The sequence below is a fragment of the Palaemon carinicauda genome, chromosome 41, assembly GCF_036898095.1.
Source record: "Palaemon carinicauda isolate YSFRI2023 chromosome 41, ASM3689809v2, whole genome shotgun sequence".
Taxonomy (NCBI): Eukaryota; Metazoa; Arthropoda; class Malacostraca; order Decapoda; family Palaemonidae; genus Palaemon; species Palaemon carinicauda.
The window spans coordinates 34331437-34358484 of NC_090765.1; the positions used below are offsets into that span (position 1 = coordinate 34331437).

At 43.6% G+C, this 27048-nt stretch overlaps 1 protein-coding gene across 3 annotated transcripts in view; it reads right to left on the minus strand.

Annotated features, from left to right (window-relative positions):
* The window catches only part of LOC137632515 (uncharacterized), a 315753-nt gene that overhangs the window by 17340 nt on the left and 271365 nt on the right, over nucleotides 1-27048 (minus strand). For all 3 annotated transcript variants that reach the window (XM_068364480.1, XM_068364481.1, XM_068364479.1), the window contains 3 exons: nucleotides 16819-17316; nucleotides 14477-15083; nucleotides 3628-3731 (listed from right to left, as the gene is read on the minus strand). In XM_068364480.1, coding sequence (XP_068220581.1) covers nucleotides 3628-3731; nucleotides 14477-15083; nucleotides 16819-17316 — 1209 coding nt within the window. The remainder of the gene's footprint in view (nucleotides 1-3627; nucleotides 3732-14476; nucleotides 15084-16818; nucleotides 17317-27048) is intronic.

Below are 27048 nucleotides of genomic sequence, written 5' to 3' on the forward strand. Positions count from 1 at the left end.
AGGGAGCCTTTTATTTCTGAAGACTGCACTTTCAGCTAATCTGCTTAACAAAAGAGATTACAGTACACCTATCAATGAATCTGCTAAGAAATTAATTTAGAGATCTGCTTAGATTTTCCAAAATTAAATATAATTTCTTGGGAGAAAAGACTCAATAGAATACACTCATTAACACAAGTTTGCTTAAGACCCAATAAATGCAAAAAATGAGGCATTCATTTTTGTATGCAAAGTAAAGGATTTGAATAGCTCTGATAGATACTAAGTCCTACATTTCACACTGATAAGAAACATCATGACTATGCAATATATTGTTGCTGATGTTTTGGGTTGAAACTTCTTCACAAATGCTTCTACCTTGTTTTTGATACCTTGAAGTATCTGTGGAGTTTAGACTGATTGAAAAGCTGTCACTTAGAAAACCTGAGATAAACCCTTTGTTATTTTCTGTACCTTAGTAATATCATCTGAATAAAATTCCACTATTTTCTCTCTTATTTTCCTGAAAGAAGATTAAATCTTCTCTTCCTCATCTAGAACTTCTGTGATCATATTCAAAATCTCCTTTGATTCCACTGGATTTGGAGCAGGAAAGCTTAATCTCTGAGAATTACCAATGCCTGATGAACTTAGATTACCTTCTTTAATCAACTCAACCCATGTTGAGAGGATGGAAAATGGCTGTCTGCTAAAGAAGGTGATGAATGCAAGAGTTGATGGGAGAAGTACAAGAGGAAGGCCAAGGTTTGGGTGGATGGATGGAGTGAAGGAAGCTCTGGGTGATAGGAGGATTGATGTGAGGGAGGCAAGAGAGCATGCTAGAAATAGGAATGAATGGCGAGCAATTGTGACGCAGTTCCGGTAGGCCCTGCTGCTTCCTCCGATGCCTTAGATGACCGCGAGGTAGCAGCAGTAGGGGATTCAGCATTATGAAGCTTCATCTGTGGTGGATAACGGGGGAGGGTGAGCTGTGGCACCCTAGCAGTACCAGCTGAACTCGGTTGAGTCCCTTGTTAGGTTGGGAGGAACGTAGAGAGTAGAGGTCCCCTTTTTTGTTTTGTTTCATTTGTTGATGTCGGCTACCCCCCAAAATTGGGGGAAGTGCCATGGTATATGCATGTATGTATGTATAACCCATGTTAGCCATTTGGTAAACGTTGGATCAGTGTTTCACACTCAGATTGGATTAAACAATCAAGGGAATGGGTTTCAGAAATTGGAATATCATCTATAAATTATCTAACTCCTAAAATTAGTGCTTTAGTTTAGATCAATGTTTCACATTCAGATATGGATTAAACCTACAAAGGGAATGGGTTTCAGAAATGGGAATATCATCAATAAATTCTCAAACTCCTGAAATTAGTGTTTTAGTTGAATGGTAAGATTAATTTCAACTAAGTGCAAGTTGAAGGTGTGGCGAAGTGCAAGGCACACACTAAATGCCTGAGTGAGCTGCTAAGCCCAGATTACCCACCATCACTGTAAGAGCAGCTCTTTAACTAGCCTAAATTTGTTCTGAGACAGCAAAACCGTAATCAGTATAGAATTCCTGTGATAATGCGCTAAAGTTAACATGCTCAAAGGACTAGGTGTATGACAAAACAACTCGCTACTTATGTTAGCAAAAAAAAATTAGCAATGGAATTCAAAGCAGAAAGCAAAGGCAAGACTTCAAACATTGAGGCTGAAGGCCTAAATGCAATCACCAAGATAACTTGAGCCTTGAATATAAGCATTCATGTTTCCATGAAATCCACTGTTATACATGAAGGGTAGACATCATTTACCATGGCGGGAAGTATAGTTGTAAATGACATATAAGAAATTGGTGAGATAGGACCTGACAAAGATCTTTAAAGAGAAATGTTCATATCATCCAAAACTGTACAGATACACTTCAGAGACTTTTCCAATATAGCAAATGTTACATCTTCCTAAGTTAAGTTTTAGCATTAAAGTGATACCGGGACACACTAATTGGATTCTGAAATTATTAAACAACCATTCACAATCTGCAATTCTAGCCCACAATTTACTAGATTTTGAAATTATATGAAATCAAACGCAATCTCTCAACTTGAGTGTAGTGTGTGATTTATATACATTTCAAACTTTGTAATAAAGTGCCTTGATACCTCTTTGCGGTCAAACTGGCCCAAGCTTTCAGCGGAAAAAATAGGTTACAACATCTGAAGTTTCAAGGATAATGGCTGGAGATGTTAAAGCTGATGTTTTTGCCCGAGGACAATATAGCGTATATTATACAGGTATAGTCCACTTTTTTTAGTACTTATTTAGGAATATGAAATGTCTGTCAGATTTTGCTAATCTTGTAAAGCCATTCCTAACTCAAAGAACCACACAGAAATTTTTAAAACTTGACATATTCCTTACCATGCGACGTAAGTTGCTCGATATAGCTGTAATTTCACATTTACAAAACAATTAATATGCTTTACTCTAATTTGTTTCTATTGGTTTCAATGACTCCCTCAACTAAGGGGAAGTTTACCAGCTTCCCTTGGAAGATTTGAAAGAAAAAAGTAGGTTGACCATACATGAATTCACCAGTCAGCAATATAAGCAACGAACTACATTCACCGGTCGGAACTCTGGTAAGATAGTTGAGTATTGCAAATTTAGTTTTGAGTTCAAATTTTCCCTCTATTCTTTTATAAAATTTACAAAACATCACCCTTCTTTCTCAACAATAGGTAAATACCGTACATCCTTGATAAATCTGACATTACTTTAACACAATTATCAATATAGATTAAATGAAAACACACTTTCCTTGAATTTTGTAACCTTTGTATTATTGGAATTGTTAATGACAAAAGGGATGGGTGGGAAAAGGGTACCAGCATGAGGACAAATGGGAAGGAGGAAAGTGAAAAGGAAAATAATGTAGCTCTGTTGTTATTCTTAAATAACTGAATTAACACAAGAAAAATGTTTAACAATATGGTAAATCATCAGATTTTCACTCTAATTATAGATAGAGAAAGAGAATTATAGTCATATCAACTTTCAGCATGAAAAACACTGAACCCTTTCAAAATCTGGCAAGTTTCTTGCTGTCCACTGCAGCAGCTTGAAATCCACAATTTGGTCTTTTAATTTGCTAATATCAGAGGAATTTCTGCAAAGTTAGTGCCTCTACACCAGAACATTAGGAAAAGGCTATTTGTGAGACACCTAGTGGTGATAAAATGCAAGTACAGTATATGGGATGAGTTAGTATTGAAGAAACACTTAAATATTAGATATGCTTGATTAAAATAATTAATTTAAAAAACTAATTAAGCTTAATCCACAGAAATTTTTCCTTTACATAAATGAAATTGTTTCCACTAACAATGAAAGTTCTTGAAAATTTTAATATAACTGAAAAAGACAACAAAATACTCATCACTGCACCTCCTATGCCCTGTGAAGGTTTCAACCTTACCAGAACTGTTAAGTAATAATTGTATGTCACAAAAAGATAAACAAATATACAAACCTGAGCATCAAAGGGGAACTACTCATCACTGCACCTCCAATGCCCTGTGAAGGTTTCAACCTTACCAGAACTGTTAAGTAATAATTGTATGTCACAAAAAGATAAACAAATATACAAACCTGAGCATCAAAGGGGAACATGAGAAGGTTAAAATCACACGTATACGTCACTCCATACAGTTGGCTCATCTCCAAGCTGTTTTCACTTCCAGAGAAGAGGTTTACTGAAAATAAAATTTTCATTGCACAGAAATCAAATTCCTTTTAGAATATCAATATCATATGTTAATACAGTACTGTACAGCACTGAATTAATACATTAACAAAAGTTGAATAGTTTCAAGATCAATAAATGTAAATTGTTTGTTTTAATCAAGTTTTAACATCAGGTATAAGACATTCTAAACAAGGGATTTTTTTCTCAACACAGAAGACTGGTCAATGCTTGACCACTAAATATAACATTTCATACTTAAAAGGATCCAAACATCACCCTGTCAAAGGAGCTGTGAGAACCAGAGCAAAACCTCATCTCAAAGTTTAGTCCTCTCAGAAAATCTCGAACTATTCATATTTGAAAAAATTTCTTTCCATAAATAACATCTAAGTATATTTGGAACAATCTTTTACTCCAAGCTGATTTGACACAGTTATTAAAAAATCACTTGAACATTACCAGAAAATTAGGTATTTTTCACAAGGCTTCCTATGTCTATATATGAAGGTATCAATAAATGCTACATGCTTCAACTCTATTTCTATCCTTCATGGAACTCTGTCTATATGTCAAAATGTCAGTAATTTTGCAGTAATCTTTCAAAGTTGTTTGCAGTGGTTAAAGGTTAAAGGTGTCTGGTTTCAGTTCCAGTTTCATCAATATAGATGTTCACCAGAATGTCAGCCAGGCAAGCCCAACACTCCACTGTGGTGCCCAACCACAGTAGTGGCCTCCCCAGTAAACAGCTTAAACTCACAGTCCCAGGCTGGAATCGACCTGCCGCCATGCAAATGCTAGGCAGACACGTTATCACTGTACTAGCCAAGAGGCTAGTTAATTGCCTTTTCCATCTTTCACCAGCTATACTTAGATGCGTCACTTTTAGTGCCTGCTATTTGTTTCAGAAGGCTTCTACATCTACACTCCCTCGAGGTGTAATGATGCCACAAACACAAGCCCTGAAAGTCCTTTACTCCTTTTACCAATGCTGACCTTGAAATTGGTTACAAGTAATTCTGTTTGGGAGATTTAAGAAGTAACTCTTTGGGCAAAGACACCTTTTAGGGAGGTTGATGGCTCAACTTCAAGGAAGGTTTTGGATTACCAAACTTTCTTAAATATGTATCATTTGCGGTGTCAAATTTTATTCAGATTTAATTTGATTTGAAGGAATTTTGACCACATCCTGACACTATAGCTTGGGGCTATTCTGTGCCAAGATTCAACTGGGCAAAACTCTGCAGTTATAAAGTACATACTATGAATGAAAAGTCAAAAGAGGTAGAACAAAAGGTGGAAGAAGGGTAGCAGATACACAGATAATGTATTATTTTAAAAAGTAAGTATATCTGGGGGCTGAAGGGAAGCTGCAAAGGCTCTTCAGTAATGCTCAAAGTATTATTTCTTTATCTATTTGAATACTGTTTGCCTACAAAGATTGATGTAGTGATAAAAATATGGCTTTTTTTTTCAGCAGAATGCATTAAATATGTAATTCTATTTAGAAAAGAGATTTTGACAAAGGAAAAATCTATTTCTGGGCGAGGGAACTGTGTCGCCCAGTGAAATGCTCCTTACAGCACCATTTCTAAGGTATAAATACTGCTAAATATACCAGAGAAAAAAGTTGCATGGAATGCCAGGTATATACCCAGCTTGCTCACCCTAATAGGGTGTTGGTATAATAACTGGGGCGTGGTAAAACCACTATCAGAGGTCCCTTACCAATTAGTCCTCTCCTTCCTCAACATCCCCCGTTACTACGAGGTGCCGTTCTCTACGGCTACTGGCCCCGCCCACCACTTCCACAACCCATGCTCCTCCCATCATTCCTCCTCAGCACCAGCAAAGGTTCAGACGTGTTTTTCATAGCTCTGTGTTTTTTGGTGTTTTTGAAGATGTCAGACGTTTTGGAGATCCGTGCTCGCAAGTTGAGTATTATATTTGTCTGTTTGGGATTTCTAGGTAGCGACACACGTTAATTTAATAACCTTGTTGATTTATCTCAGCCGCTTTGTTGACGTTCCCTTACGGGTGTGTACGCGGCCATTTGGTGTCGCTTCCTCGTGATCTTGTTGTTTTGCCGACTTTCAATTAGTTCCTCATACTCACTGTAGTCTCATTTATGTGTTTTGGACATCTAATTCAATGTTTTGGCATGATTTTGTCTTTTATTTAGGCTATTTGGACAGTGTTTGTTAGCCTACCTGGCCGCGCAGTGTGCGGCTTCGGTCGGTAGCCTTTCTTGCGAGAATTCATGGTTTTTTTATTTTTTTACGGGTATTATTACATTGAAAACAAAAGTTGCAATAAATATTCTTTCAAGTAATAAAATGCAAAAAAGATGAATAGGAAGAAGAATTTCAAGTTCTCATAACAACAAATGGCCAAAAATAAAGTGAAGCTCTCCAGCTGGAGAGGGGGCAGGCACTCCTCGCCCTGCACCTTCACCAGCTGGATAATGACCGTTTCCAGCTTGCATTAAAAAAAAATCTCCCTAATTAAAGGACGGATGTATGTATACCATGTAAGAACAAGCAGCACTACACACAATTTAATATATAAATGCAAAAAAATTTATTTTAAACTTGGCAGTAATTAATAGTAATTTGATAAGATGGTTTCACCAATCTTAATCATTTAGTGCTTAAAACTCTACAGTTTTGGCGTGGGTTAATATTTAATCTATTTTTCTTTTCACAAATGAAAAATAATAATGACTAACTGAACATATCAATGTAGATTACTTGTGTAAAACATTGGTAGGCAAAAATGACAAATTCGTAGATAATTTGTATTTTTCCTAACTATACAAACCTTAGCTATTTAACATGGGTATTACTTTCGGCGTAGCTGAAATGACGAGCCATTAGAATTTTAACGAGGGATTACTACCCCCTCGATAATTAGCGAGGGGGTAGGGAGGGGTAGCTTGCTACCCCTCCCCCCCCTCACACACCTGTGATTAGCTCACTTTGCTTAGAGGTAGGACTTCCCAGGGGACAAGGCTGGTGGGCAAGTTTGATTAAATAGCTAAGGTTTGTATAATTAGGAAAAATACAAATTGTCTACGAATTTGTCATTTGTTGCGTAACTGAAATAAAAACCACGCTATTTAATATGGGTGACTCAACCCTTAGGTAGGGTGGTAAGTCCCAGCCATTACTGGCTTTTGGCTTTTTGCCCGGGGACTCGGTATCTGATTGTGTCAGTACTCAATGATAGAGTCCCTGCACCTCGCAAGTGCCTTGCTCTGCAAGGACCGCGGCCTACGTAAGCTTGTGTGTGAAGGAATGAAGTGTGACTCGTCCTAGGAAGTTGACCTGAAGTCCTTTAGATGGAATTCTAGGATAGGACGTTCCCAATACCACCTCGTAAGGGTATGGGGACATGACAATATTATCTTAATATTAGGAACACAAGGAAACATGGTTTACCTGCAGTGGTTTGAGGTCAGCTGTGCAGAGAACCAAGGATGCTGCTTTCCCCAAGAGAGGGGAGAATGAAGAAAGAATAAGGGCCAGGCATACCTTTTCATTCATGCAGACTAAAACCGGGTAACAATGCCCTCAACCCTCTGCTACTTGTCCATTAAGGAGCCTGAGGTTTAAAACAGCTGTTGTGCAGCCACCACAGGGCCGATAGAGAACGTATCGAGCCTCCTGTGGATCACGTCCTGCAGGTAGTGGGCTGTGAAGGTCGCCTGACGCTTCCAAACCCCTGCTTGTAAAACCTACGTCACTGAATAGTTCTTCTTGAAGGCCAGGGACGTAGCAATGCCCTTGACATCGTGTGCTCTAGGGCGACGTGACGGAGGAGGGTCAGGATTCAAGGAATGATGGATAACCCTGCGAATCCACGCTGAGATAGTATTCTTAGTGACCCTCCTCTTCGTCCTTCCAGTGCTCACAAACAATGCCTGCACCCGCGGATGAATTGCAGCTGTTCTCTTAAGATAGAGCCTCAGACTCCTCACTGGGCACAGTAGGAGATGGTCTGGGTCATCTGTTACAGAAGGAAGACTCGAAATCCGGAAAGAGTCGAACCGAGGGTCCGGCACTCCTGGATTTTGAGTCTTAGCAACAAACTCAGGGACGAATCTGAACGTTAACTCCCCCCATCCCCTTGAATGGGCGATGTCATACGAGAGACCATGAAGTTCGCCGACTCGCTTGTAGAGACACCGTCTTCCAAGTCAGGTGGCGATCAGAAGACTGGCGTAATGGTTCAAAGGGAGGTCTCTTAAAAGACCTGAGAACTCGAACCACGTTCCATGGAGGAGGTCTCACTTCCAACTGAGGGCATGTAAGTTCATAACTTAGTATGAGTAGAGAAAGTTCCAGCGAAGAAGACATGTCCATTCCTTTGAGCCTGAAGGCAAGACTTAAGGCCGAGCGATAGCCTTTCACTGCCGAGACTGAAAGGCGCATTTCCTCCCGCAAATACACGAAAAACTCCGCTATTGCTGGAATAGTGGCATCGAGTGGAGAGATACCCCTTCCACGACACCAACCACAGAAAACTCTCCACTTTGCCTGGTAGACCCCTGCGGATGACTTTCGCAGGTGTCCAGACATCCTTTCAGCAACTTGTTGCGAAAAGCCTCTCTCTGTGAGGAGATGCTGGATAGTCTCCAGGCGTGAAGCCGCAGCGAAGCTACGGCTTTGTGAAAGATGTTGGTGTGTGGTTGTTTGAGTAGCTCGTGTCATGGAGGAAGTTCTCTCGGGAGTTCCGTAAGGAGCTGCAGAAGGTCCGGGAACCACTCTGCGTGATGCCATAGCGGAGCTATTAAGGTCATTGAAAGGTTGACCGATATTCTTGTCTTGTTGAGTACCCTTCTCATCAGACAGAACGGGGGGAAAGGCGTATAGCGATGTTGTCCCACCGTTGTTGCCAGAGTGCCTTGGGGTCCGGGACTGGGGAGCAGTACAGCGGAAGCTTGAAATTCAAAGCTGTCGCGAACAGATCCACAATCGGGGAACCCCACAAAGTCAGGACTTTGCTGGCTACTAGACGATCCAAAGACCACTCGGTACTCACTATCTGGGATGCCCTGCTCAGACTGTCGGCGAGCACATTCCTCTTGCCTGGAATGAAACGAGCTGATAGTGGAATCGAGTGGACTTCGGTCCATCTCAGTATCTCTACTGCAAGATGGGATAGCTGCTCTGAAAAGGTACCTCCCTGCTTGTTGATGTAAGCCACTACCGTGGTGTTGTCTCTCATCACCACCACGGAGTGACTCGCCAGGTACTGTCGGAACTGTTGAAGTGCCAGGAATACGGCCTTCATTTCTAGCAGATTTATGTGGAGGCACTTTTCTGATTCTGACCACAGGCCTGAGGTCCTGTGGTTCAGAATGTGGGGCCCCCACCCTTTCTTTGAGGCGTCCGAGAACAGCATCAAATCCGGGGGGAGGACGAAAAAATCCACTCCCTTTCGTTGGTTCTCGTCTGTCACCCACCACTGAAGGTCCGTCCGTTCTGCAGGACCCATAGGACCAAGACGTCCGGGGAATCGTGTCCTTGATTCCACCGGGACTTGAGTCGCCATTGCAGGGATCTCATCCTGAGGCGACGGTTTGGAACTAGACGGGCCAGGGAAGAAAGGTGACCGAGGAGACGTAACCACGATAGGGCTGGGAGTTATTTTCATCTAAGGAAAGGGTCTGCGACCCTTCTCAGCCTTGCTATCCTGTCGTCTGATGGGAAGGCTTTGAGGAGATTGGTGTCCAAGATCATGCCTAAATATACCAGTCGTTGAGTTGGAAGCAGAGAAGACTTCTCGAGATTTACCATGATCCCTAGATCTTGGCAAAGTCCCAGAAGCTTGTCTCGGTGTCGAAGAAGGGTCGACTCCGAGTCTGCCAGGATCAGCCAGTCGTCCAGATAACGGAGGAGACGGATGCCGATCCTGTGTGCCCACGAAGAAATCAGGGTGTACACTCTGGTAAATACCTGAGGTGCTGTGGAGAGACCGAAACACAGCACCTTGAACTGGTAGATCTTGTTGTCTATGCTGAATCTTAAGTACTTCCTTGAAGATGGATGGACTGGGATCTGGAAGTATGCGTCCTTCAGGTCCAGTGTACATTGTGGTCTCACTGCAAGTCTGACCGTGTCTGCCGTCTCCATGCTGAACGGGGTTTGTTTGACAAACCTGTTAAGAGCTGAGAGGTCGATGACTGGTATCCAGCCTCCAGACGCCTTCCTTACAAGAAAGTCGACTGAAGAAGCCTGGGGAACCGTCGACGACCTCCTGGAGAGCGCCCTTCTTTAACATGGTCTTGACTTCTGCCCGTAGGGCTTGCCCCCTTGCCGATCCCATGGCAAAGGAGCTCAACGACACTGGATCCGCTGTCAGGGGAGGTAGAGATGTTGTGAACGGGACGCGATATCCCTGACTGATTACGGAAATCGTCCAGGAATCGGCCCCGAGTTGCTGCCACCTGATCGCGCAACTTTGTAGGCATCCCCCCACTGGTGGACATGCAGGGGGACTGCCAATCCTAGCGTTTGCGGCCTCGGCCACTCCCTCTATGATTTTTCCCTCCCCTGGAGGACTTTTTGCCTTTCTTGTCTTTGACAGGAAAGGGCTTCGACACCTTTGCCGCCACTGCCGGTTTCGTCGTCTTGGACGGGCGAGGTTGTTAAGGTGCTGGAGGTTTATAGGGCTTTGATGAAAGAGCCCTATGTAGGAGAGAGTCCTGGTTGGACTTCCTCCACCTCTCAGCTGCCTGTTCCACGTCTTTAGGCTCAAACAAATTCCTCCCCAAGATGGAAGAATGTCTGAGCCTGCTGACCTCGACGGCTGGGACCTTCGTGTGGAACCTCTCTGCCACCGCATCACGTCGTTTCAGAATGGAATTGGCCAACAAGTTCGAGACTTGGTGGGCCAGAAACTCAATGGTGCGGGTGCCCAAAAGGAGGAAGGTCTCCAGGGCCTTCCTGGTGCTTTCCTTAGACAGGTCCTCGGATCGCAACAGGATGCCAAGAGACCCCAGCCAGACGTCCAGCCACGAAGTAGCCTGCATGGCACACTTCGCAACCTTTTCCTGACTTAGGATCTCTGTCGCCAAGAAAGACACTTGCCGGCTAGAGAGCCTCTCTAGAGGGACTCCCTTGGTAAGCTCTTCCACAGAGTGGTGTAAGGGAAGAGCTAAGCAAGACTCCTCCATGATCTCAAAGTACCTCCTCTGGTGGATACGAGGAGGAGGGAGGAGCTTGTTGCCAGCAGTGGAACGGCTGGAGGAGGCGAGCTCGGAGAGCTGGCCCTCAACCTTATCCCTGGCACTCTTCACCCCTTGGGACCAGGGTAAAGCCGCACTGGCCTTAGCGGGCTTCTGGGTGCCAAAGACTCGGTCCAGGACCGTGTCCTTCCCCTCTCGAAGAGGAATCTCAGGGTCCGGGAACCCGTTGAGATGCCTCATCAGGGTCAGAACCTGCCAGAAGGCATGCTCTGACTCCTGTGGCTCTCCTCCTGGAGAACTGGCAGCAAAGTCTCCCGTCCCCAAAGGCTCTTCTTGGGGGGACACATGGACGTTCTCTGCGGGTCTCGTTGGCTCTGGTTGAATCCTCGAGGATGAATTGGGGATGGTCTTAGAGTCCTTAGGTTCCCTCCTGGGAAGAATACAGGACTCCAACAACGAAGTCTGAGGGCTCTTCTCTGCCCCAACCCGGGACGATTCTCCTGCGCGAGGTGGAGTTTCTCCCTTTGGTGCGATGGGAGAACGCCTCCCCTCGGTAGACTCCCCTGAGGACGGAAATTCCTCGTCCACAGGAGAGGAAGAGAAAGTCTGGGGGGGAGGGAGCCTTCCTCAAGGATTTCCTGGGAGCCAGCTTGGCCCTGGGAGAAGTTACTACGACTTCTACTCCTCTCTTCCTCTTCAGTGGGGTCGGAGCTGCCATTGATTTGAGGCCCATCTCAGAGAAGGCAGGTTTGAAAGCCTGCATGACAGCTCTGACAAGGGACCCGAACCATAGCTGTTTACTGACAGCTGCGCTGTCAGAGACTCCCTCTGGAGGGAAGGGGATCGGGCGATCCTTCGGAGTAGAAACTACAACTGGGCCTGCCTGAAAAGAAAGGGAAGAAGAAGGTTGGTTCCTGGACCTATCCGAAGATTTCCCCTCCTCCTGCGAGCGCGCTGATCTGCGCTTGCGGGGGGAGGAACGTGAAGATGACGACCTGGAAGCTCTCGTTCCTGTAGCTTCACGCGGGGGCTCGTGCTATGAATCCCGATGGGAATCGCGCTGGGGTTCGCGCTGGCGCTCGCGCGATGGGATTTTCCCTGGTTGAAGGCAAGGGCGCGCGTGGGCGAGCACTGGCGTGCAGGAGAGCGATGGCGTACAGGCAAGCGATGGCGCGCAGGTGAGCGATGGCACGCAGGGCGCACAGGCGAGCGACTGCGCACAGGCGAGCGACTGCGCACAGGCGATCTATAGTGAGTGGGAAAGTGGGCGCGCTGGTGAGCGATGGCGCGCAGGTGAAGGAGCGCGCGGGCGCGCAGGTGATCGGTGGCGCGATCTGGCGACGGCAGAGGGTGCGCAGAAGGGTGTGCAAGCGCTAGCGCGCGCGGAGGTAATTGCTCGCTGGCGCATGGGCGCACAGGTTCTCGACAAGCTCTAGGAGGGCGTACAGCAGGGGCTGGAACAGGTGCGCGCGATGGCGCGCATGCGAGGGCTCACGAGCAGGCGAGGTCCGAAGGCGCGTAGGAGATTGCTGACGGGAAGGAGAAGAAAGAATCTTCCCTCCTGCGCCCAGACCCGGAGATCGTGGGCGTGCAGGCGAACGTTGGCGCGCAGGTGAACGCTGGCGCGCAGGTGAAGAGCGCTGGCGAGCTGGAGATCGTGGGCGTGCAGGAGATCATGGGCGCGTGTGGCGCGCATCAGGATGAGGGCGCGCAGTTGTGCGCTGGCAAAGAGAAGATCGCTGGCTTACAGGAGATCGCTGGCGCGCAGGTGAGCGCTGGTGCGCAGGTGAGCGCTGGCGCGCAAGTGAGCACTGGCGAGCAGGAGAGCGCTGGCGCGTAGACTCAGCAACAGGAGATCACTGGCGCGTTGTCCCTGGAACAGAATGTCTCTGAAGAGAGGTCTAAGGAACATCAGGCAAGCGCTTGCGCGCAATTGCGCATGGGCGCACAGGAGAACGATGGCGCGCAGGGGATACCTGGCACTTAAGGGACTTACTCACATTGTGAGAATGCCCCTTTTGCCCTGAAGGGACCGGTGCCCGTTGGATAACGGGGTGCTTGGGCGCCCACAGCGCGTCAGTGGCCAGGAACGGAGACAGCAGGTCAGTAGGTCTGGCAGATGAAGGAGATCGTGAACGATCAGCAGAGAGGTCCAGGGATGCAGCTGTATCGGTCGGTGCACAGCGAGGAGAATCCTCTGCGGGGGACTGCGAAGGCGAAGAACCGAAGAGGCGTCTCCTAACTCCCTTGTGGGGAGAAGGAAGGGGAACCTTACGTCTCATACGTCCTCTGGGGGCAGCAGGCAGACCATCATCAGTCCTCCGAAGAGGAGTCTCTGTTAGTGAACTCCCCCAAGGGGGAGAATCACCTGCAGGAGAGACCGTTGGACTTAGCTTCTCCCTCGAAGGATGTTCGGAGGGGGGAACTAAGCCTTCAGCTCCATCGGCAACCATAGCAGAGGTTTGACCTAACTCGTCGGAAGCCTCTACCACAACAACGTCGACGATAGACAGAGGGTCAACCTCTGCTACTGCCGGCAACTGTTTGACAGCAGCTTCCAACCTGATTATGTCAAACAGGGCTTCTTTGGAGGGCGAACCCTGAAGCCCCAAGGAAGCCCAAAGCTGCAACAAATCATTGTTAGAAACATTGTTATCAGAAATAACCTCCCCCGGGGGAGGAGGAGGAGCTGCCTCGCTATGGGAGGCAACTCCCTCTCCCGAACCCAGAGGTTGGTGAACGTAAGTACGGCCTACGCTACCACTCGACGGCCTCTCGGAAGAGAACAATCGAGTGGGAGCTTCGGAGGAGGTTTGGGCTACGGAAGAAGAGTCCTTGGGATTTTCTCTCTTCAAGGAAACCCCTGAAGGAGAAATATCCCGTTTGGACTTCTTCTTCCGGCGCCGGGAAAACCTCTCCCACTGGGAGGTAGACCACTCTCTACACTCACCACATACTTTATTTCTGTCACACCGTTGACCCCTACAAAAAGGACACAAGGTGTGAGGGTCCGTGCCGACCGCCGACATATAAGTCCCACAAGGGCGGTCAGGTAATCCGGGACACTTCCGCATGGTAGAGGCCAACTTCCAAACACACTGTATAAAAGAAAAAGCAAAAACAAAGATCAAAGGCTGTCAAAGTAAGCGAGGGTGGGAGCAGACATGTCTGATCGTCACTCGAGCCAAAAGCAAAGTGAGCTAATCACAGGTGTGTGAGGGGGAGAGGGGTAGCAAGCTACCCCTCCCTACCCCCTAGCTAGTAATCCCTCGTCAAAATTCTAATGGCTCGTCATTTCAGCTACGCCGAAAGTAATACCCATATTAAATAGCGTGGTTTGTATTTCAGTTACGGAACAAATAGAAAATAAAGCTCAACCACGGCAAAACGAATCCTGGATAGTCATTAAACAAAAATTGGGTTCTTTAAATTCAGGATTTTTTAATATCCTTTGAACTCCTAAAAAAGTCCAAACAACAGTCAGGATATTTTAGCAATATAAAACATACCATACTTATGTCATGGTCTGAAAGCATCATAAAAACTGTAAGAAAAATACTCACCTTCCTCTGGAAGATGAGGTGGTCCAGGTACGGAATTCCCAAGACGAACACACTCTATCCGTGAGCCCTCATCGAAGTTGGTAAACACATTGCCTTGAGCATTGCTAAAAAATACTCTGGGCTTCCATATTCCTGCCACAGAGGACTGTGATAGCACATTTAGGGACCTATCGTCTTTAAGATTGCGATACTTAAGCCTGGTATCTTTCCATCTTAGTTTAAGCTCCAATGTGGTCATAAAAGTAAGGTCCTCAGTTTCTATAGATGGAAAAGAAATTATATTGATATAGAATAGGATAGGTAGAGAGTTTGCGCCAGCGGGTGGCGGAGGAGGGATAGTCGTTCTGTAACCTGACGGTACATCTACCAAGGAGCATTTGGCTTCGTCACTCTGGTCTTTACAGTCAACCCTTAAGTCGCATCGCTGGTCAAGGTCAATGCAAGTGCCATCTTCACAAGTGAACTTCCCATTACCACAGATAGATATGGTTAGGTAAACTGTCTCGCCCTCAATCATGTCGCAAACCTCAGTACCCAGTGTCCAAGAGTGGGTTCCAAACGGGTACATTCCCTCAGAGGGGGGCTTCCACCAGGCCATTCCCTTCTCCTGTTCAGTGAAGGGAGAGTAATACTTCAGCTAAACACACCATAGTATTCAGTTTTTAGGCAATAACTGCAAATTTCTTTTAAAATGTATAACTGGGAAAATCATGAATTAAATAAAAAGGCAATAAAAGCATTACAAATAGGCCATTCTTTCTTAGTGTTCTAAAGATCACTTAAAAACCATCAACAAGAAATCTCAGCAAAAAATTATGTCAATTTATAATAAATTGAACTGTTGAATCCAATATAATTTAAAGCTTATGTCGAAATGGTCAAGTTAATGGTACGGGTTAGTTTAATAATAAAATTAAAAACATTAAGTCTAATACAGGTGCACGTGTGTGTGTGAGTGTGTGTGTGTATGTATGTATGTATGTATGTATGTATGTATGTATGTATGTATATATATATATATATATATATATATATATATATATATATATATATATATATACACACTGTATATATGCAGTAGAACCTCGGTATTTGAACGTCTTGAAGCTCGAATAAACCGGTTTTTGACCAAAAACTTCAAGTTAAATACGGCCCTGTTCTCAAACAAATATTCGGTACTCAACTAGTGCAAGCAAAAGCCTGGCAAGCCGAACACCATCAGTTACAACGCTTAACGGATGAAGGTGAACATATACTCTGCCTCATATTTTGTTTTACAGTGTGCTATATCTTAGTTTTGTATCCTTTTTTATTTATTTTGGTTCATTAGCTAGTAATAATAATAATAATAATAAACATGGGTCCAAAGAAGAAGAGTGAAATTGGTCAAGTAAAAAGGACAAATGAAAAGGAAATCATTGCAAAGCACAAAAATAGAAAGAGTATTTTGGATCTTGCTCTTAAATAATCTATGGCTAAGTCGATGATATTGACCACTTTGAAGAATAAAAAAATAATAAAGGGAGCTAATGATGCTAAAGAAGTGACTACTTTGACGAAGCAAAGGCTTCAGGTACTTGAAGTGGAGCTGTTACTTTTATAAATGAGAAACAGTTACGAGGTGATAGCATTAGCGAGGCATTTATTTGTGAAAAGGCCCTAGAAATATTTGCTAAGTGGGGGGAGGTTCAAGATATTGTTGAAAAACTCACCCTGATACCATAATCATCAATAGGGCAGTAAACCTTTTCAATGATAATGTTATGTCTCATTACCATAACATTCTGCAAAAAATGGCGAAAGCAACAACCACTGGATCAATTCCTAATAAAAGAAAACCCTGTCCAAAGAGACAGAAAAGGTAAAAAATCCAAACCTTAATTTTAGATGTTTTTATGGGTACGGATTCCCTCTCCCGGCAATAACTCCTCCTTTCCTCCCCATACCACCATCCACTTACGCTATCATATCGCAACCAAAAAGGAAAGTTTTCTAATGTTAGAATAACTTCTAATGTTTTTATTTTTATTGAGAGCCTTATGTGTTATTGTATTTATTGTTTGTGTAAAAAGTATGTAACTTCATCACTTTTTTATGCTAATATATCATGCTACTAGCAAATCAACTGGGGCTTGATATGCATTATTCACTTCTATAATATTTGCAATGTGAAATAATGATTTAGTATTCCAACAAAACAGTGTTCGGCCATCTTTTTGGAATGAGTTATGGTCAAATACCGAGGTATTACTATATACATATACTGTAAATACATACATAAAATAATATATGAATATATAAGTATACATACAGTATATACATAGAATGTATACAGTACTTACTTTTATGGACTGTATAGTCCACATCTTCCTGTTACTATCCCAGAATATATCAGAGTGAAAAAAACCAACCAAGGATGGGCGACCCCCTCTGTTCTCCCCTAGAATATACTGCAAATTGAAAGGAGAGCCAGGGCAAACAGCAGGTCCTTTCAGATATAATGTTGTAAGACGATCAAATTCACAAGGAACACAAAAAGCATAAGAATCAAGGCAAGCGATGTCTGACCACCTGGCAGGAAAACTTCCAGCAAGCATAACAAGGCAGTTCTCCACACTTCCCCCATTTGGTCCGTCTCCTCTCCATAAGCTTTGCCAAGGAAGAACTGAATTTGATTCCCAGTACCTCCAGACACCCTCTTCTGTTATGTCATTGGCACCCATCCACATGTAAGATGCTCCAACATTCCCAGAGCAATGCTGAGCTCGATATCTAGAGGTACTGAAAAGCCATGCGTTCTCTTCTTTATTGCGTGGCACAGCTAAAGCACCACCCAAAACCTGAAACATAAAATCATGATTACTTGCAAAACTCCTTTCAAGTCTACCAAAGATAAAAAGTTTTAATTCATATTAAATATTAAAACTATTTGCTATAAATCCAAGCATTAACAAACACTTAATCTAGTAGAGGAGGGTTCTAAAAAAAATCAGACAACCTTACTCAGCTTTTTACAAAAAAAAAAAAAAATATCAAACCTATGCATTTTCTGCACATATGTTATTTCATTCTGTGATCAACAGTATATTCATTCCAATTACTTTTTCTCTTGCCATATGCATCTATATTTCAAGAAGCAAGTTTACCACTAACTCCTTTCTTATTCTTTCAAGGAGATGGTCTTGGATTAAAAAAGGGATTTTGACGAAGGAAAAATCTATTTCTGGGGAGAGACCTGTGGCGCCCGGTGAAAAGAGTCCTTCTTATATATCTTTTCTGATAAAACCTTCCAATTATACCAGAGAAAGATAAAAGCATGGAATGCCGAGGTTACTACCCTCGCGCGAGCACCTTTTGGGTGTCGTGTATGAAGCAAAGGCGCGTGAAAACCACTATTCACAGGTTGTCTTCCATTTAGTTAATTCCTTCGTCAAAGGGATGGGCCGATACAAAGGTCCTAGCCAACCCCATCGCCACACCACCACGCCACGACGCGAGCGCCAACTGAACAACATCCTTCTGTAATGGTCATGACGGATTGGAAAGGAAAGGGTGGGATCGTGTAAAATAAAGGGGAAGGGTTTCACCGGGCGCCACAGGTCTCTCCCCAGAAATAGATTTTTCCTTCGTCAAAATCCTTTTTCTGGGTCGACCTGTGGCGCCCGGTGAAAATGTACCAGAGAATGCCTTCCAAGCCCAACAATAACAACTAATTAAATGAGGGGAGAGAAACAACACCATGTAAAGAAAATCATAAATAATTAAGGTAAACAAACATGATAACAGGGAAGCCTCCGAGTATCAGAGGAAACATGCTACAAAACTGACATGGCTAAGAATATCCCAACCCTATAACAACGGTAATCAATAATAGTTACAATCATAATAACCTAATATGTAATAAACTTAGGGCTAACGAACCACCAAGGAAGCGGCGTCGTGGTGCGAGTGGCGGGTAGGAGGGAGAAGAAAAGAGATGGATGAAAGGAAGAACAAAAGATCACTGGGGAGAGATAAGGCTCCCAGCTGCACCTGTTGGGTATTTAAGAGCCTGTAAGTTCATTAGATAGTGGCGTTTGAAGACCATAGGAGATTCCCAACCCGTGAACTTTATAAGGTCATCAAAGTCCATCTTCTAGAAATAATTGATGGAGGTAGCTACGGACCGGATAGCATGAGCATGGGGAAATGATCCCGGATTGGCTTGTTAAATGAAGTATAGGATCTATTGCCTAATACCACGTATGGAAATGGTACCTCCTTGTTCTCTGATAAACAAGGGGCCAGACGATCGGGTAGCAGTCGTGGCTAAAAAGGGTCCTGAGAGTGGTGACCGGACATAGAGAAGTATCTTGGAGAAGAGGAATAACCTTCCAAGGGGACCACCTATTTGGGGGTTAACGGCCGAATCATATTGGCGAATTGTCGAGTCCCTTTTGTCTGATTCGATGAAGAAATCGTTTTCCGGTTCAATGTTCGCGTCTCTACGAGCTGCCAACTTCCTGTAGTCTACAAAGTTAGGGTTTTGGCCATCCTTGAGTAATCTGACACAGTGAGTTTGGAATACTCGGGTCAGTTTGAGGAACGGGATCCGGATGGGACGGAGTTTCCACTCGAGGAGGAGAGGAAACCAACTGTTCTTGGGCAGTGAGGTGGTACTAAAGCCACTGCGCCCCGGAAGGAGCGCAGTCGGTGTAAAAGTTTTTAGAAGATTCACTGGGGGAGATAGGGAAATCTTCTTCTAATGGTTCCAATCCCGGGGTAATGCGTCCATGGCATAAGCCCGAGGGTCCAGGATTGGGGTCACATAACAAGGAAGTTTGTGATTGATCTGAGTTGTGAATAGATCTACCTGGATGCCTGGAACGAGCCTGAGTATCCACCGGAATGAAATTCTGACTCCAGGGGACTCGTCCTGGATAGTGAGCCCCCTCTCACATCCTGGCCTCCCGCTAGGTGAGGTGCTGACAGGAACCAGTTCTTTTCTGTTGCCCAGGCGAAGAAAGTGACCAGGATCTGAATCAGGTTGGGTGACTTGATCCTCCCCTGTTGCCGTAGTGTACCTCGTCTGTGCTGTCTGACACTACTCTGATGTGGGTCGACCTCGGAGGAGAGTCTCTCTTCAGGGTCAAGAACACTGCCATGGCTTCGAGAACATTGATATGAGACTGTTTCATGGCGAGTGACCAAGAACCTGAAACATCTGATGTTCGGAGTAATCCCCCCCATCCACTTAGAGACACGGCTGAATGGAATGTCACTTGTGGAGGTGGGAATTGTAGAGGAACCGCTTTGGAGAGGTTCTTTGGTTCGGACCATGGGCGTAGTCTCATTTTCCAGACAGAGGGGATCCTCGAGACCTTGTCTTCTTATAGGTACTGTAGCTCTCTTTCTCCAAAATCGATTGATGTCTTGAGTTTGGCTTTTATTAGGAGATCTGTTACTGAAGTGAATTGGAAAAGGCCGAGGATACTTTCTAGGCTCTTTGGACACCTGTTTGTGCTTGAGAAAATTCTTGATCTTGGAACCTATTCCTCTTACTTTTGGAAGGGAGAGACAACGTGTGCTTCGAAAGGTCCCACTGAATGGCTAACCATTCTAAGTGGCCTGATGGTCGCAGGCGAGACTTATGGAGATTGACCCGAAATCACAGGATGTCGAGCAATCGAAGTAATTCCTTCGTAGCTCTGTTGCCTTCTATGGCCGGCCGGGCCCAAATGAGCCAACCGGCCAGATAAGCAAAGATCTGTATCTCTTGGTTCCTGAGTTGTTCTAACACTGCCTCTCCCAGTTTCGTGAATATCCTGGGATCAATGTTGAGGCCGAAGGGCATGTCTTGAATACAAAGGCTTTCCTGCTTAGGTGGAAACCCAGATAAGAAGAGAAGTTTCGAGCTATAGGCGCAAGCTAATAGCGGTCGGTAAGATCGACAGAGGTGATGACGGTCCCACGGGGAAGTAAGGTCCGTACCTGAGAGATAGTCAACATCCGGAACTTGCCGCAGAGAATGAAAGAGTTTAGCTTGATAAGTTCAGGTCCACTCTCAATACCGACAAGCCTTTCTTCGGAAATGTGAACAGGCGGCTCGGAACTTCAGTGATCGATCCCGTTTGATTGCTTTTTCTGGAGTAACCTTGTGGTGTACTCTTTCAGGACGGGAGTGGATTTCTGGGAGAAGGTCACTGGCGGAGGAGGAGGACCTTGAAGCCATTTTCATCTCAAACCATTAGAGATTATGCTATGATCCCACAGACCGAAGGTCCAATGGTCACGAAAGTGGTAAAGTCTTCCCTCTACCGGGACCACCGCGTTGTGAGGGAGTGAATCTAGGTCCTTCCCTTCTCCGAGCCCCCTTTTTCCTAGATCCGCCTTGATGGTGGGACTGTCTTCTACTCCTGTAGCTTCCTCTCTGGTGTCCATGAAAGGAGCCTGAGGGTTTGGATCTAGGGCTGTATGCAGGCAAAACATCCCAACGGGGTTGGGCTGTGTACCTGGGGAATCAGTGAGGTAGACCACCTGATGATGGGGAGTCAGATACAAAGGCGTCGAACCAGAGGAAGGCTGTGATGACGAGTGGGAAACCGACTATCTATTCCTGTCTGATAGAGGTCTCAGACAGAACGTACTTCCCACAACTGACCCGATCAGACCAACAAACGTGGAGGTCAAACTGGAAGGGCAGAGCCTGGAATTATCGTACCCCCCAGGCTGACAACATCCTGGTCCAGACAGATCGGGCCTGCCCTTTAGGAAATAATACCGTTACCTTCGGTACCTTGTCTAAGCTAACCAAGGCAATCTCTTTCAATCGAACGAATCCGTTGAATGGGAATTCTAGTACCTGGGAGTAAAATCTAGGTCCCCCAGAGGGAGGACGTCTATGCCATCCAGATTTATGGTACCACCTATATCCGAGTTCCTGAACGGCACTGACTCACCACCATACCTTAGAGCTGCGTCATAGCCCCTTGGTTTTCCCCAGAATGTGTTGCTTTTAGCCGTCACAGTTTATGCAGGGTAACATGAACATCAGGATCCTTTAAGGGTCCTAGGTCGGTGACGTAGGTAATTGCAAAGCAGAAGGCTCAAAACTCATCCCCACCTACCTGCCCGTCCATGGGGTCGTCGTCCAACCTTAGAGAGGACACTCCGAGGAGATAGGGACCTCTAGATGGAGCATTCCTTCCCAACCTCGATACCCAAGGGCGGAGAGCCTCTCTTGCAGGCCAGAGAGATTCATCATCATCCTGATGGGAACCATGCAGGCGAACCTTCTGTAACAAAAAGGGGACATAAGTCTGGATGTTCCTTGAACTTTGGTTAGCGATCCTATTCACAGGCTGGGATCAGCTGTATAACTCTTAAAAAGCAATTTTAAAGAAAAGTCATTTAATGTACTATCTTCTGGGGTATAGTGCGACACTTGTATTCATGAAATGTGACACTGTTGGCGCATTCGCCACTGAGTGGAAATTTATTTCTATATGAACACTATGTTGTATGGATATTTATCCATATTTAGACCTAGTTAGAATTGACTATGCATAAATATAGGCATAATTAATTTATTTCTATTTGAACACTATGTTGTATGGATATTTAGCCATATTTAGACATAGTTAGGATTGAATATGCATAAATATAGGCATAATTAATTTAATTCTATTTGAACACGATGTTGTATGGATATTTATCCATATTTATACATAGTTAGAATTAAATATATGCATAAATATAGGCATAGTTACGTTCATATATTTTTTGTATTCCTGTTAAATCCTTTCCTTTACAGGTAAAACAAAAGATTGGCCACCCGTGGTCTGAGTGATCTCTGTCTGTACCGGAGCTCCGGTAACCTTCCCCGATACAAACAAAGGTCCATCATAGTGACAACGTGAACCAGAGGAAATCTAATATTAACCTCAATGCTGATCGCCTGTACGATATCCGGTTAAGCCGGAGAATCGATGAAAAGGATCGTAATGACGAAATTGTGATTATTCATGAAAAAGGGTTCATACCCTGATTCTGATCGTCTAATTGATCTCTGTTTGTACCGGAGAACCAGTGACAAAGGTCCGTCAACGTGAAAACGTGATCCTCATCGGTACGATAACATTCCCCAATACTGAATGTCTGTGCTATCTCCAGTGAAGCCGGAGATTCGATGAAAAAGGGACCGTAATAATGAAACTGTGAAATCCTCATCGGTATCACATTGTTAACTCCGGTTCTGGACGTCTGCTTGATCTCTGTTTGTATGGGAGATCCGGTAGCAAAGGCCTGTCACCGTGAGATCGTGACCGTCACCGGTACGATAACATTAACCTCAATGAATGTTTGTGTTATCTCTAGCGAAGCCGGAGATTCGATGAAAAAAGGGGCCGTAAAGGTGTAATTGAGATCAAACATGACAAAGGTTCGTGTGCAAAAGGCCTCAGCCGGAGTCTGAGTGCCGGATTTCACCGTTGCACTCCAAATATCTGACTAGTTCTCACCCAATGAGTATCCATTATAGCGGAGTATAACTCAAGGCGGAGCTAAGGGTGTCGATATAAAACGAACCCAATTAATGACTCATACACCAACGTTCCTACTAATAGTGTTAGCTATATTAACAGTAACCACATCAATAAAACGTGTATAACATTAAACGTACTATCATCAACTCTGATAATAAGAGGAGGCCTGAATAACTCGTGAACGTATAAAAACGGAGAACGGGAAATTCACCTCCCTTACTCGAGCTAATAAACGAGCACCCTATGCTCTCACTCTCAAGGTTACATAATAAAAGATTACATCACACAATAATATAAGGAAAGTAAAAAACTGATTGCTTTTATTTTTTATTTTTTCCTTTTTCTTTTTCTTTTTTAGTCATTGTAATAACCAAGAACGAAGAATAACGACAACGTAACCAATAAACAAGGATATAGTCTAAATCGAGCCTTCCTGAGGCGAGTACAAACTAACAGACTAAATCGCTAAACGTTTAAATCGCTATTCGCCCCATACCATTGTTGGCACTATAATATCCAACTGTTTGTATATTTGTAATTTACCTAATGTCTGTTAACGACAGAAGGATAAATAACTTAAAGCAATCTGCCGACCTCCGAGGGTCGGGGAAGCAGTGACATGCCCTTAAAATAAATATAAACACCAGCCTTAGCTAAAGGCAAGGCAAATATAAGATTTTTTCCTTTTTCTTGTTAAGTGTATGGGCGACCTCCGGTGAAGCCGGAGGATAATGAGATACCCTGAATAATTCAATTGTGGCTAATAATTCAATTGTGAAGATATAAAAGCCAAGCCGCAGCTAAAGGCTGAGGCTTAAATCATAGCAAAGCGTATTTACAATCTCCGGCCTCAGAAGAAAGGTCCTGAATAATTATTGTGAATAAAAACACAATTGTAATAACAATGGCTATTGTGGATATGGCCGTGGCCTGAGACCGCAGTAAGGGCCACCGGAGGGTCGTATCTAAACAATATGAAGCCCGTCCCATGCAGTAAACAATATATAAATATAACAATAGAACGAAAGTCATTGAGAATCCCTCAAGCCGGAGTAGAACTCAAGGCGGAGTGGAAAACGTTCATAAACTACTCCCAAGCCGTAACGGGGAGAGGACGAAACACGGACCAAAATAACGCTAACAATTGAAAAGTCACGAAAAATAAATAACTCGTAAGTTATCATCCACCCAGAGGGGGAGAGGTGAGGGAGGGAGAACCCGTTGAACGCACAAAACGGAAAACGGGAAATCCGCTCAACCACCGGAGCTAAGAAAGAAAATGAGAGAAAGGGGTAACTCGTGACTGCGAACAGAAAACGGGGACCCCAATCTCTCGCTCTCTTGGACACAAAAACAGGACTAAAAATCACACAACACTATTATAAACGTATAAAATAAAAATGTACATCCATATAACACTACAATCGAAGAATAGCATCTGCTAAAACTTAAAATAAATAGCACAGTCGAGTGACGAACGCCTCGGTGGGGCGGATACTAAACAAATACAAAGCTAGATCGCTATCTCGTTCGTAGGCTGGACTTGCTAGCAAAAAGTACCATGAGCATAAATACACAAAAAAAAAAAAAAAAAATAATAACGGTTCTAAAGGCATAAGGCCAGGACTTAACCAAGAACCTAAGTGACAGAGTACTAAACGGGCAGACAAAGATGAATTCCCAAACAAGTGAACAAACAATGGCCGCCATGAAAGGCCAGACGGGAATAATAAAACAGACTATACTGGATATAAAACAAAAGCCCGGTACAATAAAAAACTGTCAAAACAAACTATGGTACTTAACATTGGAATGTGTGAAGATGGAGCTTCGGACATGACAAAATAAATCCACGATTGACAAAAAAAGACCGAGAGCACCACAAACAAATTCAACACTTAAGATTCCAAAAGAAGGATGTTGTTCAGTTGGCGCTCGCGTCGTGGCGTGGTGGTGTGGCGATGGGGTTGGCTAGGACCTTTGTATCGGCCCATCCCTTTGACGAAGGAATTAACTAAATGGAAGACAACCTGTGAATAGTGGTTTTCACGCGCCTTTGCTTCATACACGACACCCAAAAGGTGCTCGCGCGAGGGTAGTAACCTCAGCATTCCATGCTTTTATCTTTCTCTGGTATAATTGGAAGGTTTTATCAGAAAAGATATATAAGAAGGACTCTTTTCACCGGGCGCCACAGGTCGACCCAGAAAAATAATTAAGTTTGGTGGTTTCATAGCTTTTGTCTCATGATTTTATTTGCCTTGGACTAGAGTTCTCTTGCTTGTGAGTACAGCAAGTAAAATTTTGAGCTGAATTGCAAGCTTTTCATTTTTCTCTCTAATGTTAATTCTAGAAGCTATCATCATTATACTAATTTCAGTTGAAATAGCATGGAGAGTATTCCTCCTTGTATGATGTGTAGCTTCTGCTGTAGTGACTAATTAATTTATCAGTAAGCATTCTGCATCTTTACTATACATTTTTGTGATCATGTTCATATAGAATTGTTGTTAACTCAGTGTTGATCTTGTTTTTGAGAGAGCTGTAACTTCATTATCGTTTTTTATTCTTTTACAAAAAAATGTTAAGCAAATTCATAGAGCAATGTAATTTAGACAGTCTCAATTTCTTGATATTCATGGAATGAAATACAATACATCCTGTATTGCATTGAAGGCCTTGCTCTTGCCTCCCAACAGCTTTAGATCTTATCATGAAGAGAAAATTTGCTTCATGAGGCACTTATCTAAGCTTACTTATTCCAGGCTTCAACCACCCAATAAATCTGAAATCTGGTGCCAATCTTAGGCCAAGGGAGATTGTACTGTACATTATGAATGAATATTCCGCTTCTCATTATGACTAGCTATGGTTATAGATACTCTGGGATTACGTTATAAACATGAAAGGCAATTTACAGTCTTGGGCATAAAAGGCAATTTACAGTCTTGAGACTAATATTGACTGTCTTATCACTATCATGGATATGCCAATCTTCATTTGTCCCATTCATTGCAATCCACACTTTAATGATACCAGTTCTGACAGTCTTATCACCATCAGGATAAAAGGATTTCTGTGTTGAATAAGGATTTCAATGGCCATCATTGGGAATGGCTGAATTATATCCCTCCAACTGATTGCTATGCCTAATGAGAACTTTTACCTTGATTCAGAGTCTAGATGTTAGCAAATTATAAACTGATCCCTTGCACAATACTGGTTACTTCAAGTAGCTAAAAAACACTTGGTCCTCCAACTACGAGTTTTAATCACATGATTTAGTAATCAATACACAATTGAAGCATGAAATGTTATCACTCTTCTGTAAAATGAACATTTTGTCAACTAATTGGTATGTAAATTCCTTCTTGGTTGTTGAACTATTGTGTTTTAACACAAGCATGGCTCAGTGATGATAGTCATTTTATTATCTTTGGATAAACAAGATATGATATGACATAGAATAATTGTATTCAGATCAGAGCTGAGGCTCAGGTAATTCATGCTTTACAAGAAAATAAATAGAATGTTTCTATAAAAAAAAAAACTATTGGGTAAAACGTATATGGTGATTTCTCCCAAATCAATGGTGGCCTCTTCTGGTTCCAACAGATGGCAGTGTCAATATCACCATCCAAGAGTTTAACATCAAAAAGAGTGATGAGAAACTCATCAGGTTTCAGTCATGATTTATGGAAGTTGAACTAATTAGTTTAGCTTTTGGATCCAATAAAATTAATAATCATGTACTCGACCTTACTCCGTAAGATGATTTATATCTAAATAGTATTTTTTTCTAATTTTTTTATACAAACTGCCAATAATATTGTTTCTCAATAATATGCTATTTTTGTAAGCTTGCTCAGTAGGGTTCATTTTGCACATAGTGCATTGGTAATGTAACTCACTCTATTAGCTTAATGTGGGAATTGGAGCTAAGGTCCAGATTAACGCTAACCACCTTCTGTACTTCCCATATCTACAGTCTATGAATGTTTGTCGGCATAACGTCCGATTGACTATGCAGAGGGTAACCATCTGTTGCAC